The sequence below is a fragment of the Bufo bufo genome, chromosome 2 (assembly GCF_905171765.1).
Source record: "Bufo bufo chromosome 2, aBufBuf1.1, whole genome shotgun sequence".
NCBI classification, from domain to species: domain Eukaryota; kingdom Metazoa; phylum Chordata; class Amphibia; order Anura; family Bufonidae; genus Bufo; species Bufo bufo.
The window spans coordinates 787,913,937-787,935,269 of NC_053390.1; the positions used below are offsets into that span (position 1 = coordinate 787,913,937).

At 46.6% G+C, this 21,333-nt stretch overlaps 1 protein-coding gene across 1 annotated transcript in view; it reads left to right on the forward strand.

Moving 5' to 3' along the window:
• POLN (DNA polymerase nu) overlaps positions 1 to 5,716 on the forward strand; it is a 139,165-nt gene extending 133,449 nt beyond the window's left edge. Inside the window, exon 22 of the mRNA XM_040419954.1 lies at positions 5,626 to 5,716. Within this exon, the coding sequence (XP_040275888.1) occupies positions 5,626 to 5,716 (91 nt within the window). The remainder of the gene's footprint in view (positions 1 to 5,625) is intronic.
• Positions 5,717 to 21,333: the final 15,617 nt, after the last annotated feature.

Below are 21,333 nucleotides of genomic sequence, written 5' to 3' on the forward strand. Positions count from 1 at the left end.
GGAATAAATCGGCCACAGCAGCCGTCTTTTATTAACAAATAAACATAACCATTTGTAAATAACAATTCCCCCCCCCCCCGAGGGGAGGTCCTTGAAGCCCCCAAATAACTGCAAGAAACCCCACTGAATGAGCCATCTTGCTTCCAGCCGTTGCCCTCCAGCTCAGAAGCACCACTGAATGGCCCCTTTAAAAACCGTCACCACTGGGAGTCCAGCCCTCACCATGGAGCCCTCCCAGCATCCTCCTCTGTGAATATGACCAACTTCAAGGACCTCCCCCCGCCACTGACGCGAAGACTTGACCGCCTTAAGGCTGAGCGTCCCTCCACAAACGCAAGGCCACCTCAATGCCCTCCTGAATTGCCAAGCACCACATGTCAAAACCAACCGCATTTAAGTGCACTCCGTCAGCCCGCCAAAACCCCCCCACACCCTTCTCAAGCTCCATATGCCTCACTGCCACCGCCCCATTCCTGGCCATGAACCGACCCATCGCCCGGTTCACCTTAACACGGGCCCTATTTACGCCCTCCACGGATCTTGCATCCCTCCACACCATCCTAGGCACTATATCGGACCATACCGTCACCATCCTCGGGAACAACGCCCATATCCTCAGCAAGTCAAACTTAATGCCCTGCAACAACTCCCTAAAAGGCCGCGCTACCAGGTCATTACCCCCCACATGCAAGACCAACACCTCGGGTGCCCTATCCTGCCTCACAAACCTGTGAATCTCCGGCAACACCCCGGCCCAAACCATACCTCTCCGCCCTAGCCATCTCACCACCGCCACCGACCTCGAGAACCCCAGTTGCTGACCATCCGGCCGAACCGCTGCCCGGACAGCCCCCCAAAAGACATAAGAATGTCCGAGGATCCACACTAGGGCCGGCACTGCATCTGTAAAGAAAAACAAAACCAAGACCAACCAATAATAACATTGCATACAGAAAACCCGATCCCCTACCAGCCCCCCTGGCCGTTCCCTTACAAGCTATGCAAACGAATATATGATCTGAAACGAACCGATTCCCACCGCCCAATCCTTTTTATAATCTCATCCCCCAACCCCCACCTCGCTGCTTCCGTTGCCGCCCCGATTCTAAATGAATGACTCGAATACCCGTCAGGCCCCAAACCCAACCGAACTAGACACTTCGAAAAAACCGCCGCAAACTGAAAGCGCGACAGAAAGGAATCATCCCCATGCACTAACAACGGCAACGTATCACTCCTCCTACCTCCCCAATATTCACGCAAGCTCAGTACCGGACACATAGCGCACTCCGGGACCCCAAACAACACCACCCTGCGCCCCCGTCCTTCCGCATCTGTCTTAGACCGGCGAATAACAAACTCTAGCCTGTCCTGAAATAACTCCACATCCGCCTTCTGCAACCCCCCTGCCTTACGCACCGTTGGACTAACCAATTCCCCCACCCGTAATGCCCCAAAAAACGCCAAAGAAAAAGCTAAACGGAACAAACGAACCTCCGAAGCAGAAGTACATACCACCCCTAGTTGCTCGCCCAGTCTTAACAATAACCTGAAGGACACCGGTCTCCTGCCATCACACCCTGTACCCGTCCTGCGCCACCCCTTCAACGCCCGCGTCACCAAAAATGACTTAGTCGCATCCGGCAGCTGCCTACACTTAAAGCCGAACGCCAAACCGGCCATGCAACTATTCATTTTTGCTACAGACCAGCCTTCCTCCCTACAGTGCCCCACAAACAACAACATAGGAACCTCCAGGTCCCCCTCCCCAACCCCCAACTGACTGCACCACTCCTCCCAGCACTGCCACGATTTTAAATACAGCTCCCACGTCCTAGGCGCCAGCGACGCCTGAATGAGATTGGCTACCGTTCTTCCAGTACCTCCCATAGACAACTCGGGCATTCCCTCCCAAACTCTTCCGCGTCTGGAGCCAACTGCCGGAACCGGTCCCACTGTGAACGAGAAAGAGCGTCAGCTATGCCATTTTCTACACCCGGCACATGCACCGCCACCACCCACGCATTGATCAACAGGCACTCCAACACCAGCTGTTGTAACAACCTCACCACCAACCCTGACGAGGCTGACAACCCATTTATCGCCTGTACCACTCCCAAATTATCACAGTGGAACCGAACTTTTTTGTCACGGAACACTTCCCCCCACAACACCACCGCCGCCACAATAGGAAAAAGTTCCAACAAAGCCACATTCTTTACCCAACCTCTTTCCACCCAACTGTCAGGCCACCGACCCGCACACCACTGCCCCCGGCAATAGACCCCAAAACCCTCACTCCCTGCTGCATCTGAAAACAACTCAAAATCAAACGAATTCACCACATCACCCATAAACAGAGAGCGACCGTTATAACAATCCAAAAAGGAACCCCACACCTTCAAGTCCGCTCTCAACTCCTTTCCCAAACGAATATAATGATGTGGTGCGACCACCCCCGCCGTCGCCATAGACAACCTCCTACAAAACACCCTCCCCATAGGCATAATCCGGCACGCGAAATTAAGTTTTCCAAGCAGTGACTGAAGCTCCCTCAACTGCAGCTTTTTTAAACGACACGCCCTCGTTACCTCCCCTTTCAGATTCTCCAACTTATCTAAGGGCAACCTACACTCCATCCTAACCGTGTCAATCACAATACCTAAAAAACTCAACTCCGTGACCGGCCCAACCGTCTTCTCCGAGGCCAGTGGGACCCCAAAAATTCCAAACAACGACTCCAATGTATGCAACAACAATGCGCACACCCTGGACCCCGCCGGACCAATACATAGGAAATCGTCTAGGTAATGAATAATTGACTCACAACCCGCCGAATCCGCCACCGCCCATTCCAAAAATGAGCTAAACGCCTCAAAGTACGCACAGGACAGGGAACAGCCCATAGGCAAACATCTATCCACAAAAAACTCCCCCCCCCAAAAACACCCCAACAAATGCAAACAATCCGGGTGAACCGGCAGCAAACGAAACGCGGCCTCGATGTCAGTCTTCGCTAATAGCGCCCCCCTTCCAAATTTCCTAACCCACTGCACTGCCGCATCAAACGAGGTATAAACCACCGAACACAAGGCGGGGTCTATACCGTCATTGACCGACGAGCCCTTCGGAAAAGACAGGTGGTGAATAAGCCTAAACTTATTCCTCTCCTTCTTTGGCACTACCCCTAAAGGCGACACTCGCAAATTCGGCAAAGGCGGGTCCACGAATGGGCCCGCCATCCTGCCTAGACTGACCTCCTTGCTAAGTTTTTCCGCTACCACCTCCGGATGTTCCAACGCCGACCTCAAATTTCTCCTAATTAACAACCCATCACCCTGAACAAACGGTATCCGAAAACCAACCGAAAAACCTTCCTGCAATAAAGCCGCCGCATCCCTATCCGGATATCTATCTAGAAACGGGCCCATCCTTCCCAGGCGTACTGGCGTCTCCCCCTTTGCTATTAAAATCCCCCCCCCTCTGTCTGTTACCCCTAAAACACCGCGCTGCCCCATGCGACCCCCCACACACTGAGCACTCGTGCTTAAATTTACACTTTGCTCCGAATTTACATGTCCCATCATTGAATCCGAAACAAAGCCCTTTTGCTGATGCTGACGCGACATTGGACTGCCCTCCGCCTCCTGCATCCCCCCGAAAGGACTGGCCCTGTCTCACCGGCGCCGTGACCTTTAACCACAGCGCGATATCCTTATGGTCCCACTTTATTTCGGGCCGCACCGCCTTCCGCTGCCGGAACTGTTCGTCGTACCGCAGCCACGCCACCCCCCCATACACCCTGTACGCCTCCCCAACAGCATCCAAATAACAAAATAACGCCGAACAGCACTCCGGCGCTTTTTCCCCAATTACGCTTGCTAATATCGCGAACGCCTGCAGCCAGTTTGTAAACGTCCGCGGTATCAGCCGGTACCTCCGCTTCTCTTCCTCCTCCTTCTTACCCTCCTCCCGTCTCACCCTATCCAGGTTAAACTTGTCTAAGGGAAGCAGAGAAAAAATCTCCACATACTCCCCCTTCCAAATCTTTTCCCTGACCTCCTGTTTCAAATGCGCCCCCAACGGGCCTTCAAAGCAGACATACACCTCCCCTCTCGCCCTGTCATCCATCCGCACCGTCTCATCCTCCGCCGCACCCCCCGCCTGCGTTTGTACTGACGCTACCGCAGACCCTACTCCTGAACTGGCTCCCACACTCCCACTAGCGCCACCGGAAAACCCAGACACCCCCCACGCTGGTAACGGAGACGCACCCCCCATCCCCCAGCCCGCAAGCAAACCTGCTAGCCCGCCTAATAATTGTCCCAAACCCCTGCTAACATCTACTGGGGCCCCCCCAACACCCCCAGCCCCCCCAACAATCTGCGCTAAAGTTCCCCAAGAGGCCTCACCTGGCTGCCTGGGTGCTGTGTCCCCACCAGCCGAAGATCCGGAATCCAGTAGATCACTCCTCCGCGATGCCGCCTCTTCATCCAATCTCCTAGCCAGCCCCAGGCTAGAGACGTCAGGACCGCCATCTTCAACGGCTGCATCAGAGTGGGCGGAGCTTCTTCTCCCCTGTATCCCGACCACCGAAGACAGGGGCCTGCCGCCGGACACCATGGCAACTGCGGCAGCCCCGCTCCCCACGCCGTCCTGTTCACGCCGGGAGGTCCCAGCCCCCGATCCTGGGCTGGAGACCCCCGCACCTGGTCCTTCTCCACCGACGACCACATCTGAAGGCCGAGGTGACCGGGCCCGGCCACCTCGCAGGCTCCGCCTCCCGACCGGATTCCTCCCACGCCGGGGAGTACTCGAGGAAGCGGTCCCCGCTGACCCTCGGCGTGGAGGGTCCCCAAGGGGGCTCCGTTTTCGGCGCTGAGCCTTGTTGGGGGGCTGAGACGTATTGGACGTCTCCGGGCTGTAGCGCGCCGGCGGCCTGGCCCGCCGCGGCCGGACTGATACTGGCTGAGGCCCAGCTGGAGCCTCTGCCGCCCCCTGGAGCATCTGCTGCACCTGCGCCTCCAACCATTCGGCGCCGCAGACCTCCGCCGCTGCCCGCAGTTTTGCGATCGTCTCCTCAAGCTGGTCCATGCTTCAGCGTACAGGTACCAGTTTTCTTCAGATCTCTTCACAAAATGGCCTCTGTCTTCCTTCCTGCTCCCCTATTTAACCCCTTGACCACACCCCTGCCCTGAGACCACCCAATCCCCCTTTACCTAGCTCCATCCACCCAACTCCCCTAACCCCACCTATCCCACTACCAGGGGGTCTCCCTAAACCAAACCCCTGTCATGATGCCCTCCCCTAAGGCTACGCCCTTCAGTCCGGCCATAACTTGACTATGTTTTGTGAATAAATAGGCCCATGTGCCATCTGCAGTTAGTAGAAGGTGCAGTCAAGTGAGTGTTTCACATGGCACAGATGTGAACCCCTGTACCTTTTCCGAAGCCTGGGAGTACACGCCCCTCCTCCCATGTGTTTCAAGCTGCAGAATTGATGCAGAATTTAACCATTGCCCGATTAACGAACATATGTCATCCCTTTATTAATGTAAGCTCAGTAACTCCAGGAATAGCCCTTTAAAAATGTTGTCTCCCAGTTAATTGCGGCAGTTTCTTCCAGGCTTATTGCTCAGATTCATGATGAATTGTTGTTTGAAGTTCAAGATGCTCAGCTACAAGAATTTGCAGGTCAGATCAACAGTGTGCAATGATACAAACATGTTTAAAGCGCTTTTTAGGCAATTAAATAATATCTGATCAGTGGAGGTCTGACTCCTGGCACCCCGCCAATCAGCTCCTTGAAGGACCTTGGTGTTCAGGTGAACGGTGAGTCCTTTTACATAGCTACATGGGTTCAGAGGTCCATCAAGTTCAACCTTTTTCAGACCAATTATACTTACAACATTAATTGTTAGATTAAAGGGGTTATCCAAGACTAAACTTTGTTTAACAGAAGTCTTTAGAGTGGCTGGACCCAAGGTGGAGTTCATACTTACCTGGTCCTGGCCACTGGATTCCAGCTGCATCGCTTCATGGCCTCCTAAACAGGTCCTGGGTCTCTGGGAATCAACATCCTACTGATGAGTGTAGCAGGACCACTGCAGCCAATTACTGGCCACAACAGTGACCTGTCACCCATGTGGCATGTGACCAGGGGCGGACTGGGAACTTAAACTGACAATGAAAAAAATAATAAATGTGGCCCTGTTTTGTAGTCGGGTCCAAATTAATGGAAGGCAGGGCCAACACAAGTAGGCTGGGCCAGCAATACCGCATTGCGGCACATTATACCACCCCAACAGAGCCAAATGACCACAGTCCATCACAAAATACTGCTGCCAGCAACACAAAATACATCCTCAAAAACTTCCACTGGCCGGCCGTGAGGAAGAATCAGGCTGTGCCCTGGGCATTTGCCCAACAGGAAATTTCCCTGTAAGGTCTATGGCCAATCCGCCCATGCATGTGACCAACTAATGTACCACATGGGTGACAGGTCACCACTGTGGCCAGTGATTAGCTTTCTAAATGTTCCGTACATTCAAATATTTTAGATACCACAGATGTCAGATTTACCAGCCAGTAATTATACGTTCCACCTTTTTACCTTCCTTAAATATTCGTACTACATCTGCCATCGTCCAGTCTTGTGGCACTGACTGTGTTACAAGAGAATCTTGTTAGGCCTATGATGTTACGTCCGTTACTTACATGGCCTTTGTGCATCTCAATCCCATTCAAGTAAATGGGATTAAACTGCAATACAGCTGATTGGCGGGAGTGCTAGCATCCAGATGAGCCATCAGATATTGATGACATGTGCTAAGGATAGGTCATCAGTATTTAATTTCCTGAAAACCCCTTTAATTAAATATATACTGTACTTAATATAAATGTATGTATTGTATGTACTGTAGATATGCACAGAGGTGGACTGGGAACTTAAAGCGGCCCTGGAAAAAATGTAATAAAAGCCCAATGCTGTAGGTGGTTCTGAATTAGCGTAAGGCAAGGCCAATTCAAGTAGGAAGCATCAGCAATGCTATAGTGCAGCACAAAGTACCGCCGCAGCAGAATGAAATACCACAATGTGACACAAAATGCTACACAGCAGAACCAAATACCGCAGTGCAGGACAAACTGCTGCCCAAGCAGCACACACAGCAACACAAAATACCCCCTCAAAAACTGCCCCTCTGTCAGGGCCAGCACCAGCTGCCATATTCGGTTCTCCTCCTCCAGTTGTCTCTAATACAGTTGCAATTAAAAGTATGTGAACCCTTTGGAATGATATGGATTTCTGCACAAATTGGTCATAAAATGTGATCTGATCTTTATCTAAGTCACAACAATAGACAATCACAGTCTGCTTAAACTAATAAACACACAAATAATTAAATGTTAATATGTTTTTATTGAACACACCATGTAAACATTCACAGTGCAGGTGGAAAAAGTATGTGAACCCCTAGACTAATAACATCTCCAAGAGCTAATTGGAGTGAGGGTTCAGCCAACTGGAGTCCAATCAATGAGATGAGATTAGAGGTGTTGGTTACAGCTGTCCTGCCCTATAAAAAAAACACACCAGTTCTGGGTTTGCTTTTCACAAGAAGCATTGCCTGATGTGAATGATGCCTCGCACAAAAGAGCTCTCAGAAGACCTACGATTAAGAATTATTGACTGGCATAAAGCTGGAAAGGATTATAAAAGTATCTCCAAAAGCCTTGCTGTTCATCAGTCCATGGTAAGACAAATTGTCTATAAATGGAGAAAGTTCAGCACTGCTGCTACTCTCCCTAGGAGTGGCCGTCCTGTAAAGATGACTGCAAGAGCACAGCGCAGACTGCTCAATGAGGTGAAGAAGAATCCTAGAGTGTCAGCTAAAGACTTACAAAAGTCTCTGGCATATGCTAACATCCCTGTTAGCAAATCTACGATACGTAAAACACTAAACAAGAATGGATTTCATGGGAGGATACCACAGAGGAAGCCACTGCTGTCCAAAAAAACATTGCTGCACGTTTACAGTTTGCACAAGAGCACCTGGATGTTCCACAGCAGTACTGGCAAAATATTCTGTGGACAGATGAAACCAAAGTTGAGTTGTTTGGAAGAAACACACAACACTATGTGTGGAGAAAAAGAGGCACAGCACACCAACATCAAAACCTCATCCCAACTGAGAAGTATGGTGGTGGGGGCATCATGGTTTGGGGCTGATTTGCTGCGTCAGGGCCTGGACGGATTGCTATCATCGAAGGTAAAATGAATTCCCAAGTTTATCAAGACATTTTGCAGGAGAACTTAAGGCCATCTGTCCACCAGCTGAAGTTGAACAGAAGATGGGTGTTGCAACAGGACAACGACCCAATGCATAGAAGTAAATCAACAACAGAATGGCTTAAACAGAAGAAAATACGCCTTCTGGAGTGGCCCAGTCTGAGTCCTGACCTCAACCCGATTGAGATGCTGTGGCATAACCTCAAGAAAGCGATTCACACGAGACATCCCAAGAGTATTGCCGAACTGAAACAGTTCTGTAAAGAGGAATGGTCAAGAATTACTCCTGACCATTGTGCACATCTGATCTGCAACTACAGGAAACGTTTGGTTGAAGTTATTGCTGCCAAAGGAGGTTCAACCAGTTATTAAATCCAAGTGTTCACATACTTTTTCCACCTGCACTGTGAATGTTTACATGGTGTGTTCAATGAAAACATGGTAACATTTAATTCTTTGTGTGTTATTAGTTTAACCACTTAAGGACCACAGGTTTATACCCACCTAGTGACCTGGCCCTTTTTTACAAATCGGCACTCCACAACTTTAGCGGTTTATTGCTCGGTCATGCAACTTACCACCCAAATGAATTTTACCTCCTTTTCTTCTCACTAATAGAGCTTTCATTTGGTGGTATTTCATTGCTGCTGACATTTTTACTTTTTTTGTTATTAATCGAAATTTACCGATTTTCTTTGCAAAAAAATGAAATTTTTCACTTTCAGTTGTATTTTTTTTTTTTAAAACGACATCCATATATAAATTTTTCTCTAAATTTATTGTTCTACATGTCTTTGATAAAAAAAAATGTTTGGGTAAAAAAAAAAATGGTTTGGGTTAAAGCTATAGCGTTTACAAACTATGGTACAAAAATGTGAATTTCCGCTTTTTGAAGCAGCTCTGACTTTCTGAGCACCTGTCATGTTTCCTGAGGTTCTACAATGCCCAGACAGTAGAAAAACCCCAAAAATGACCCCATTCCGGAAAGTAGACACCCTAAGGTATTCGCTGATGGGCATAGTGAGTTCATAGAACTTTTTATTTTTTGTCACAAGTTAGCGGAAAATGATGATTTTATTTTTTTTTTTTTTTCCTTACAAAGTCTCATATTCCACTAACTTGTGACAAAAAATAAAAACTTCCATGAACTCACTATGCCCATCACGCAATACCTTGGGGTGTCTTCTTTCCAAAATGGGGTCACTTGTGGGGTAGTTATACTGCCCTGGCATTCTAGGGGCCCTTATGTGTGGTAAGTAGTTTGAAATCAAAATGTGTAAAAAATGACCTGTGAAATCCTAAAGGTGCTCTTTGGAATGTGGGCCCCTTTGCCCACCTAGGCTGCAAAAAAGTGTCACACATCTGGTATCGCCGTACTCAGGAGAAGTTGGGCAATGTGTTTTGGGGTGTCATTTTACATATACCCATGCTGGGTGAGATAAATATCTCAGTCAAATGCCAACTTTGTATAAAAAATTGAGAAAAGTTGTCTTTTGACAAGATATTTATCTCACCCAGCATGGGTATATGTAAAATGACACCCCAAAACACATTGCCCAACTTCTCCTGAGTACGGCGATACCAGATGTGTGACACTTTTTTGCAGCCTAGGTGGGCAAATGGGCCCACATTCCAAAGAGCACCTTTAGGATTTCACCGGCCATTTTTTACAGATTTTGATTTCAAACTACTTACCACACATTTGGGACCCTAGAATGCCAGGGCAGTATAACTACCCCACAAGTGACCCCATTTTGGAAAGAAGACACCCTAAGGTATTTCGTGATGGGCATAGTAAGTTCATGGAATTTTTTATTTTTTGTCACAAGTTAGTGGAATATGAGACTTTGTAAGGAAAAAAAAAAAGAAAAAAAAAATTATCATTTTCCGCTAACTTAGGACAAAAAATAAAAAATTCTAGGAACTCGCCATGCCCCTCACGGAATACCTTGGGGTGTCTTCTTTCCAAAATGGGGTCACTTGTGGGGTAGTTATACTGCCCTGGCAATTTAGGGGCCCTAATGTGTGGGAAGTAGTTTGAAATCAAAATGTGTAAAAAATGACCTGTGAAATCCTAAAGGTGCTCTTTGGAATGTGGGCCCCTTTGCCCACCTAGGCTGCAAAAAAGTGTCACACATCTGGTATCGCCGTACTCAGGAGAAGTAGGGCAATGTGTTTTGGGGTGTCATTTTACATATACCCATGCTGGGTGAGAGAAATATCTCGACAAAAGACAACTTTTCCCATTTTTTTATACAAAGTTGGCATTTGACCAAGATATTTATCTCACCCAGCATGGGTATATGTAAAATGACACCCCAAAACACATTGCGCAACTTCTCCTGAGTACGGTGATACCAGATGTGTACACTTTTTTGCAGCCTAGATGCGCAAAGGGGCCCAAATTCCTTTTAGGAGGGCATTTTTTGACATTTGGATCCCAGACTTCTTCTCACGCTTTAGGGCCCCTAAAATGCCAGGGCAGTATAAACACCCCACATTTGACCCCATTTTGGAAAGAAGACACCCCAAGGTATTCAATGAGGGGCATGGCGAGTTCATAGAAATATTTTTTTTTTGGCACAAGTTTGCGGAAATTGATTTTTTTTCTGTTTTTTCTCACAAAGTCTCCCTTTCCGCTAACTTGGGACAAAAATGTCAATCTTTCATGGACTCAATATGCCCCTCACGGAATACCTTGGGGTGTCTTCTTTCCGAAATGGGGTCACATGTGGGGTATTTATACTGCCCTGGCATTTTAGGGGCCCTAAAGCGTGAGAAGAAGTCTGGAATATAAATGTCTAAAAAATTTTACGCATTTGGATTCCGTGAGGGGTATGGTGAGTTCATGTGAGATTTTATTTTTTGACACAAGTTAGTGAAATATGAGACTTTGTAAGAAAAAAAAAAAAAAACAATTTCCGCTAACTTGGGCCAAAAAAATGTCTGAATGGAGCCCTACAGGGGGGTGATCAATGACAGGTGGGTGATCAGGGAGTGTATATGGGGTGATCACCCCCCTGTCACTGATCACCCCTCTGTCATTGATCACCCCCCTGAAAGGCTCCATTTAGACGTCCATATGTTTTTTAGGGATCCACGGATACATGGATCGGATCCGCAAAACACATACGGACGTCTGAATGGAGCCTTACAGGGGGGTGATCAATGACGGGGTGATCAGGGAGTCTATATGGGGTGATCACCCCCCTGTCATTGATCACCCCCCTGTAAGGCTCCATTCAGACGTCCGTATGTGTTTTGCGGATCCGATCCATGTATCTGTGGATCCGTAAAAAACATATGGACGTCTGAATGGAGCCTTACAGGGGGGTGATCAATGACAGGGGGGTGATCAATGACAGGGGGGTGATCAGGGAGTCTATATAGGGTGATCACCCCCCTGTCATTGATTACCCCCCTGTAAGGCTCCATTCAGACGTCCGTATGTGTTTTGCGGATCCGATCCATGCATCCGTGGATCCGCAAAACACATACGGACCTCTGAATGGAGCCAGCTTACAAGGGGGTGATCAATGACAGGGGGGTGATCAGGGAGTCTATATGGGGTGATCACCCCCCCTGTAAGGCTCCATTCAGACATCCGTATGTTTTTTTGCGGATCCGATCCATGTATCCGTGGATACGTAAAAAACATATGGCCGTCTGAATGGAGCCTTACAGGGGGGTGATCAATGACAGGGGGGTGATCAGGGAGTCTATATGGGGTGATCACCCCCCTGTCATTGATCACCCCCCTGTAAGGCTCCATTCAGACGTCCGTATGTGTTTTGCGGATCTGATCCGTGGATCCGCAAAACACATACGGACCTCTGAATGGAGCCAGCCTTGCAAGGGGGTGATCAATGACAGGGGGGTGATCAGGGAGTCTATATGGGGTGATCACCCCCCTGTAAGGCTCCATTCAGACGTCCGTATGTTTTTTTGCGGATCCGATCCATGTATCCGTGGATACATAAAAAACATACGGACGTCTGAATGGAGCCTTACAGGGGGGTGATCAATGACAGGGGGGTGATCAGGGAGTCTATATGGGGTGATCACCCCCCTGTCATTGATCACCCCCCTGTAAGGCTCCATTCAGATGTCCGTATGTGTTTTGAGGATCCGATCCATGTATCCGTGGATCCGTAAAAAACATATGGACGTCTGAATGGAGCCTTACAGGGGGGTGATCAATGACAGGGGGGGTGATCAATGACAGGGGGGTGATCAATGACAGGGGGGTGATCAGGGAGTCTATATGGGGTGATCAGGGGTTAATAAGGGGTTAATAAGTGACAGGGGGGGGGTGTAGTGTAGTGGTGTTTGGTGCTACTTATTACTGAGCTGCCTGTGTCCTCTGGTGGTCGATCCAAGCAAAAGGGACCACCAGAGGACCAGGTAGCAGGTATATTAGACGCTGTTATCAAAACAGCGTCTAATATACCTGTTAGGGGTTAAAAAAATCGCATTTCCAGCCTGCCAGCGAACGATCGCCGCTGGCAGGCTGAAGATCCCTTCGCTTACCTTCCGATCCTGTGAACGTGCGCGCCTGTGTGCGCGCGTTCACAGGAAATCTCGGCTCACGCGAGATGATGCCAATCGGCGTTAGTGTGATCTGGGAGCGCCGCAGCTATGACGCCTTTCGGCATTAGCGTGGCGGCAGGTGGTTAAGCAGACTGTGATTGTCTATTGTTGGGACTTAGATGAAGATCAGATCAGATCACATTTTATGACCAATTTGTGCAGAAATCCATATCATTCCAAAGGGTTCACATACTTTTTCTTGCAACTGTATATGGAGAAGGCTGAGGAGGTGAAATGCGGGCCCCAACACTGAGCCAAGCCAACCATCAACAAGCTGCCTGGTCTTTCAGTGCCACCAAAAATACAGGAGAATACAGCACTCCATACCTGTTACATCCAGTGGTGTCTCCTCTGAATGTAGACATTCTCTTTACTCATCTTCTCCATTCGTCCCAGAACAGTTTCTTTCAGCGATGTCTCATCTCTGCAGAGTTTGATACACAGACATATTAGGTTTTTCGCTTTTCTATCACCCATCCTGGTGCCCTAACAGTGTCATCTTGCTGCCACCCCTAATAATGTGCCTGCTGTGCTTCCCAATGTCCCAAAATACTATACTACAGAAAAATAGTGCAATACAGATAGTCCCCCTGAAAATACTAGTACCGTACAAAAATAATAGAGTGCTCTCAATGATCATAGTGCTCCCTTATGATGCCCTCGGGATTAATAATGCCACCATATAGTGGCCCCAGTAGTAATATGCTTCCCAAGAATAACTCTTGTAGAAATAAAGCACCTCATAGTGCCCCCAGTAGTAATGAAGCCCCTATAGTGCATCCAGTAATAATAATGTCCCTATAGTGCATCCAGTAATAAAAATGCCTCTCTATAGTGCCTTCAGAAATTATGCCCCTGTAGTGCCGCCAGTAATAATAATAAATCCATAATGGGCAGCAGGTTGGCTCAGTGGTTACTAGCATTGGTGTTTTGCAGTGCCTAGGTTTCGAATCCGACCAAGGACATCTGCATGTAGTTTGTATGTTCTCCCCGTGTTTGCCTTGGTTTCCTCCGGGTACTCCGGTTTCCCCCCACACTCTAAAGACATACTGATAGGACCTTAGATTGTGAGCCCCATTGGGGACAGCTTGATGATAATGTCTGTAAAGCGCTGCGGAATATAGTAGTAGCTATATAAGTGCATAAAATAAATAAATACTGTCCCCAGTAGTGATAACATTCCCTATAGTATGTCCAATTTTAATTATGCCCCGTATTGTGCCTCTAGTAATAATAAAAATACCCTATATAGTGCACCTGTTAGTATGCTCCCTAAGTGGCTAAGGCTACTTTCACACTAGCGTTCGGGGCTCCGCTTGTGAGTTCCGTTTGAAGGCTCTCACAAGCGGCCCCGAACGGATCCGTCCAGCCCTAATGCATTCTGAGTGGATGCGGATCCGCTCAGAATGCATCAGTTTGGCACCGTTTGTCCTCCGCTCCGCTCAGCAGGCGGACCCCTGAACGCAGCTTGCAGCGTTCGGGTGTCCGCCTGGCCGTGCGGAGGCAAACGGATCCGTCCAGACTTTTTTTTTTTTGTTCATGGTAATGCAAACGGATCCGTTCTGAACGGATCTAAGCGTTTGCATTATAGGTGCGGATCCGTCTGTGCAGATACCAGACGGATCCGCACCAAAATCAAATACTCACCTGACTCATGCTTCATGCCGCTGTCGGTGATGCGATGCAGGCACAGGCATCTTCCAGCCTGCAGCCTGAGCTGCCTTTGTCCTGGTGCTGGTGATCGTGATGTCACTGCGCTGCCAGCACAGCTGGGCTCATAGGTTTCAGACCTAGTGGTCTGTGGTCTGAGGGTGAACACAAAGCAAGGGACACATCATTTCCCATGCCCCACCACAATATTCAACTGTTTAACCATCCTGAGGATAGCAATACAGTTGAATTCAGGAGGAGGACCTGCAGCTCACCTCCCAGACTTTTCCAGCTGCCAGGTGAATACTTAAGGACCTGATTATCCCAGGATTGACTAACCTGTGTGTCATTTGCCTAACACACGGTATAACATTTGTTACCGTTACTAACAAGCTTGCCTAGAAATATACATTCATAGGGTTTTAGCTGCTGTCTCATCACAGACATTAGTGGCATATCACTAGTATATGGTAATGGCATTGTGCCCCCCCTCCCCAAATGCTAGAATGAAGTGTTAGCAGTGTTAGGAAGGTGCCATTTTCTGGGGGGCTGCATGGTTGGCCATAAAAACAACCCCGGTCCATATGCCCACTTGGGGCCCCCCTCTATGATTCAGAATGGAGAGCTGCTCTGTAGGAGCCTCTTCTGTTCAGGATCTTATAATTTGAATGGTGGCCACCTTATAATCAGACATGGGATTCAGCCAGGTCCCTCCAGTTCTCCAGATCCAGTTGTTAAAATTACAACTGGATCGGAGAACCATGTAACCGTCTGAGTCCCGATCCGGTGCTCTGGCGGTGGCAGGGCAGCTGGAGATGTTCACTTCCATTGCTTTGCGTTCCGCTGATAGTTTAGCTGCTTGGTTGTGTGGTATGTGTGTGTAGTGTATATATGTATGTGTACCATGTATATGGTGTATTTACTGTATATGTATGTCTGTTGCATACTGTATATATGGTGTATGTATATGTAAATGTGTCGTGATGCCGCGTGTCCGCCGTTGAGTAGGGAACCTGTTGTCAAAAATTTGAATCCCACCCCAATATTACATTTCCACTCTAGATGAAATGCCTGGGTGGCCACGGCTTCCCCTAACAAAATCAGCTCTCTGCTAGGAGTGAGACCCAGTCAGATCAGCTGATCTTTCTGTCTGTATTGGGACAACCACTTTGAATCTCCAAAAATTCTGAGCAGAGCAAGCAGGAGATGAAATGGCACATCACCTTCCTAGCACATTGGTCGGATCCTCCATCAGTCTCTCATGGGAAGCCCATTTATGTTCATATTTAATGCAGTGCATTTATTTAATAAATGTCTTTTTCCACCTATTTCTAGAACTTGTTAAACACATAATGGAATCCTTACAACACGCTGACAGCGTTCAATTAAAGGTAAAATAATTGCTGTAATGGTGAGTGCTAAAGAAGACGGTATTACTAATTGGAATACTAATTATGGAAAGAAGTGAGATCTGCACTCTGTTACTACTGTGGGTGTCAATAAAGGACTCGGCAGTCCAGGAATAGTATTGTACACATACTTTATTAGATGAGATTTTTCGCGACGTGCCCTCATAGGCCATACGGACAAGGGGTTGTCACGAAAGGTGGAAAATATGGTAGTTACTGAATCAGGCATCCAGGAAAAAGCAGTAGGGGTACGGCCACATCGTCAGGTTTCTTGATGCAATTTTGACAGCCAAAATCCGGAGTGTATCCTAAAAGGAGAGAAAGTATTAAGGGCAGATACAACTTCTCTTTGTTTGAATCCACTTCTGGTTTTGGCTTAAAAAACTGCATTAGGAAACCTGAACGTGTGGTCGTACCCTAAGGATATCATCTTTAGTTCTAAGGTAAGCATTAAATGGCATCACCTAGGGCAGGGATGCCCAACCTGTGGCAGGGAATGCCCAACTACAACTCCCATTATGCCTGAACAGTCTACAGCTATTAGGGCATAGGGCATGCTGGGAAGTGTAGTTTTGCAATAGCTGGAGGGCCGCAGGTTGAGCTTCCCTGACCAAGGGAATGTTCTAAAACATAGAATGTGTCGGCAGATAAGAACCATTTGGCCCATCTAGTCTGCCCAATGGGCACATATAACAGGTTGCTAGGAAAGTTGCCACAGCATGATGCACGTGCCACATAACCAGATGGCACCACTGACCTGCCAAGCGATGTAGTAATAAAGGGGCAAATAAAGTGCTGAAGTGAAATGGCTGCTTTATGATTTAAAGGGGTTGTTCAGTTTTCATAAAGTAGTGGCCTATCCTTACAATAGGCAATTGCAGCGAGCCGCCCCTGAGGTGCTAATGCAGAGAATGGGATTGGTAGTGGCCCTAATGAGGTGTTGTGTCATAGGCCTGTATTACACCAACACATTATCTGACCTTGTCTGACCAATCATTGGTCAGATGGCCTATTACACACAGATCTTTTGTTATACGCACCAACTATTGGTCTGATTGGAAAGATATTGGTCAGACAATCTGTTGCTGTAATACAGGCCAAAGCGTACTCCCTCAGGCTGTTGCTCCTTGGGGAATCAATGCAGTGGAAAGGTGGTTTAAAGAACCAGGCCAGAAATAAAAGTATAAAACCGGCATTATATTGCATATTGGGGTTAGCATCACTTATCCGGGTCGAAGTCCACTTTAGTCCGCTCATCTCTAGTTGTAGCTACACAGGACAGTGAACTGCATAGTGGAGGGAGAGCTCGTTACTATAGTTCTTCTCCCGTTGAAGTCAATTTCCTCTGCCAGAGCTATACCTGATCGCCTGATCAACTAATGATGGCCGATCCTAGCCTACCTCTTTGAGGACACAACCACCTGACATCTAAATGGTGCATGTAAAGTATAATATTTTTTTGAAAAATACTCTTTTGAACCTTTTGTATGGCACATTTCTTGGTACATTATTTGTTGCTATTTTTGCAGTCGAAGAATTTAAATCCTACTGTTTAGATTATTGCATAACATGATTGTAAGTAATTGCACATCTTCTGCTGACACATTCAAGTATAAGAACTTCGACATTCATGTCTTTTCAGGTCCCCCTGAAAGTCACGCTTACCTCTGGAAAATCCTGGGGATGCATGACCGAGCTTCATGTTGTGAAGTAGGACAGCGGCCTACACATCTGTTCTTTGGTGGCCTTATACTTACCCGGCCTGCACTGATTCTTCTTTGAATCACTAAGCAACTGCTCGGCTGGATCTTTCATCAGCACCTAATTGTCAGCATGTACATTTTTGTTTTCTGTCTGTAGCCACGGGCCACTGCAGCGGCACAAAAGCCTCTTCATACCAGTTTATTGTACTTTTAGTCACGGTGCTTAGCTGGGAGCTTCAGGTTTTATTTCTAAATTGCAATGGTTATTGAACAAAAGCAAAATTTAAGTGTAGCCTGTATAACATCCATCTACATGACTGTCTCCGATCTCCGAGGGAATATATTACCAAGATCCTTCCCTGGTGTGATTACAGATACGTTACTGCTCACTAATAAGCTGATGATAAAGGTGTTAGTTCTCCTTTTTGCATTAAATATCCATTTACATAGGAACTGTGAATTTCCTCATTTATTTGGTTGCTATGGCACCATGATCTCTTGAGTATACAAGCGTATAGTGGCGAGAAAGAAGGCACTCATAGGGTAAGTATGTAAAACTTCTCAATTTCTAAAGGGGTGTATGCGCACTCATATTATGGAGGTGAGTGCGTTGTAAATGTAGGGTTCGTAGGTGGAGATGATGAGGTTGTTGCAGCCAGTGCCAATGTGTTTGAATGAAATCCTCCGGACAAAGGTCACCACCCAGCCGGAGGAATATCACAAGAACAGGAGGGTGAGTAGGGGAGGTATGTAATACAGTGCAGCACAATATACTGCCCCAGCAGAACCAAATACCACAGTGCAGCACAATATACTGCCCCAGCAGAACCAAATGCCACAGTGCAGTACAATATACTACCCCAGCAGAACCAAATGCCACAGTGCAGTACAATATACTACCCCAGCAGAACCAAATGCCACAGTGCAGTACAATATACTACCCCAGCAGAACCAAATACTACAGTGCAGTACAATATACCGCCCCAGCAGAACCTCTCGGTAGGGTGTTAGCTTGTTATGTACCCAGTCAACGGCTCTGCGTGTGGGGTGGACCACTGGGCATAGGCCCACCAGTAATTTTCCCTGTGTGGTCTATGGGTGTTCCGCACCAATGCTCCTTAGGCCTCTTTCACACAAACGATACGGATTGTGTTTGGATGTGTTCAGTAAAACTTGCAAGCAAGTTCAGTCTGTTTTGTCTGCGATTGCGTTCAGTTGTTCAGTTTTTTCCGCGTGGGTGTAATCCGTTTGATGCGTGAAAAAAACCTGAAGGTTTACAAACCTCTCCTAACAACGATCAGTGAAAAACGCATTGCACCCGGACTGCATACAGATTACATCCGGATGCAATGCGTTTTTCACGGAATATAAAACATGCTGCAATTCTCACACAACGCAGAACTGATGGGGGGAAAAACAACGCTCATGTACACAGCCCCATTGAAATGAATGAGTCAAGATTCAGTGCGGGTGCTATGCGTTCACTTCACACATCGCACTCCTGTGGAACACTCACTTGTTCGAAAGGGGCTTTAGAGTTATTATAGGACTACTGAAGATAGTTATGCAATGCCTCATGCTGGCAGTCTCCTATGATATTAGAGTAAGTCAAAACATTTCCCTTTCTGCCTGTAGAATTAATTTTAATCAACTCCCAACTTTCAGAAAAGACAAATATATAATGTAGACAAATACTACCTGTACTACATGTACTGTATTGTTCTCTACCTGTACTAAATGTACTTTACCGTTTTTAACTGTACTCCATGTACTGTACTGCTCTCTACCCTTTCTACATGTACAGTACTATATATACTGTTCTCTACCTGTATTATGTGTACTGTACTGCTCTCTACCTGTACTACATGTACTGTACTGCTCTCTACCCTTACTACATGTACAGTACTATACTGTTCTCTACCTGTACTACATGTACTGTACTTCTCTCTACCTGTACTACATGTACTGTACTGCTCTCTACCCTTACTACATGTACAGTACTATACTGTTCTCTACCTGTACTACATGTACTATACTGTTCTCTACCTGTACTACATGTACTGTACTTCTCTCTACCTGTATTATGTGTACTGTACTGCTCTCTACCTGTACTACATGTACTGTACTTCTCTCTACCTGTACTACATGTACTGTACTGCTCTCTACCCGTACTACATGTACAGTACTATACTGTTCTCTACCTGTACTACATGTACTATACTGTTCTCTACCTGTACTACATGTACTGTACTTCTCTTACCTGTATTACATGTACTGTACTGCTCTCTACCTCTACTACATGAACTGTACTGCTCTCTACCCTTACTACATGTACAGTACTATACTGTTCTCTACCTGTACTACATGTACTGTACTGCTCTCTACCCTTACTACATGTACAGTACTATACTGTTCTCTACCTGTACAACATGTACTATACTGTTCTCTACCTGTACTACATGTACAGTACTATATATACTGTTCTCTACCTGTATTACATGTACTGGACTGCTCTCTACCTGTACTACATGTACTGTACTGCTCTCTACCCTTACTACATATACAGTACTATACTGTTCTCTACCTGTACATGTACTGTACTGTTCTCTAACTGTTCTGTACTGCTCTCTACCTGTACTACATGTACAGTACTATATATACTGTTCTCTATCTGTATTACATGTACTGTACTGCTCTCTACCTGTACTACATGTACAGTACTATATATACTGTTCACTACCTGTATTACATGTACTGTACTGCTCTCTACCTGTACAACATGTACTGTACTGCTCTCTACCCTTACTACATGTACAGTACTATACTGTTCTCTACCTGTACATGTACTGTTCTGCTCTCTACCTGTACTCCATGTACAGTACTATATATACTGTTCTCTACCTGTATTACATGTACTGCTCTCTACCCTTACTACATATACAGTGCTATACTGTTCTCTACCTGTACTGTACTGCTCTCTACCTGTACTACATGTACAGTACTATATATACTGTTCTCTACCTGTATTACATGTACTGTACTGCTCTCTACCTCTACTACATGAACTGTACTGCTCTCTACCCTTACTACATGTACAGTACTATACTGTTCTCTACCTGTACATGTACTGTACTGTTCTCTACCTGTACTACATGTACAGTACTATATATACTGTTCACTACCTGTATTACATGTACTGTACTGCTCTCTACCTGTACAACATGTACTGTACTGCTCTCTACCCTTACTACATGTACAGTACTATACTGTTCTCTACCTGTACATGTACTGTACTGCTCTCTACCTGTACTCCATGTACAGTACTATATATACTGTTCTCTACCTGTATTACATGTACTGCTCTCTACCCTTACTACATATACAGTGCTATACTGTTCTCTACCTGTACTGTACTGCTCTCTACCTGTACTACATGTACAGTACTATATGTACTGTTCTCTACCTGTATTACATGTACTGTACTGCTCTCTACCTCTACTACATGAACTGTACTGCTCTCTACCCTTACTACATGTACAGTACTATACTGTTCTCTACCTGTACATGTACTGTACTGTTCTCTACCTGTACTACATGTACAGTACTATATATACTGTTCTCTACCTGTATTACATGTACTGTACTGCTCTCTAGCCTTATTACATATACAGTACTATACTGTTCTGCTCTCT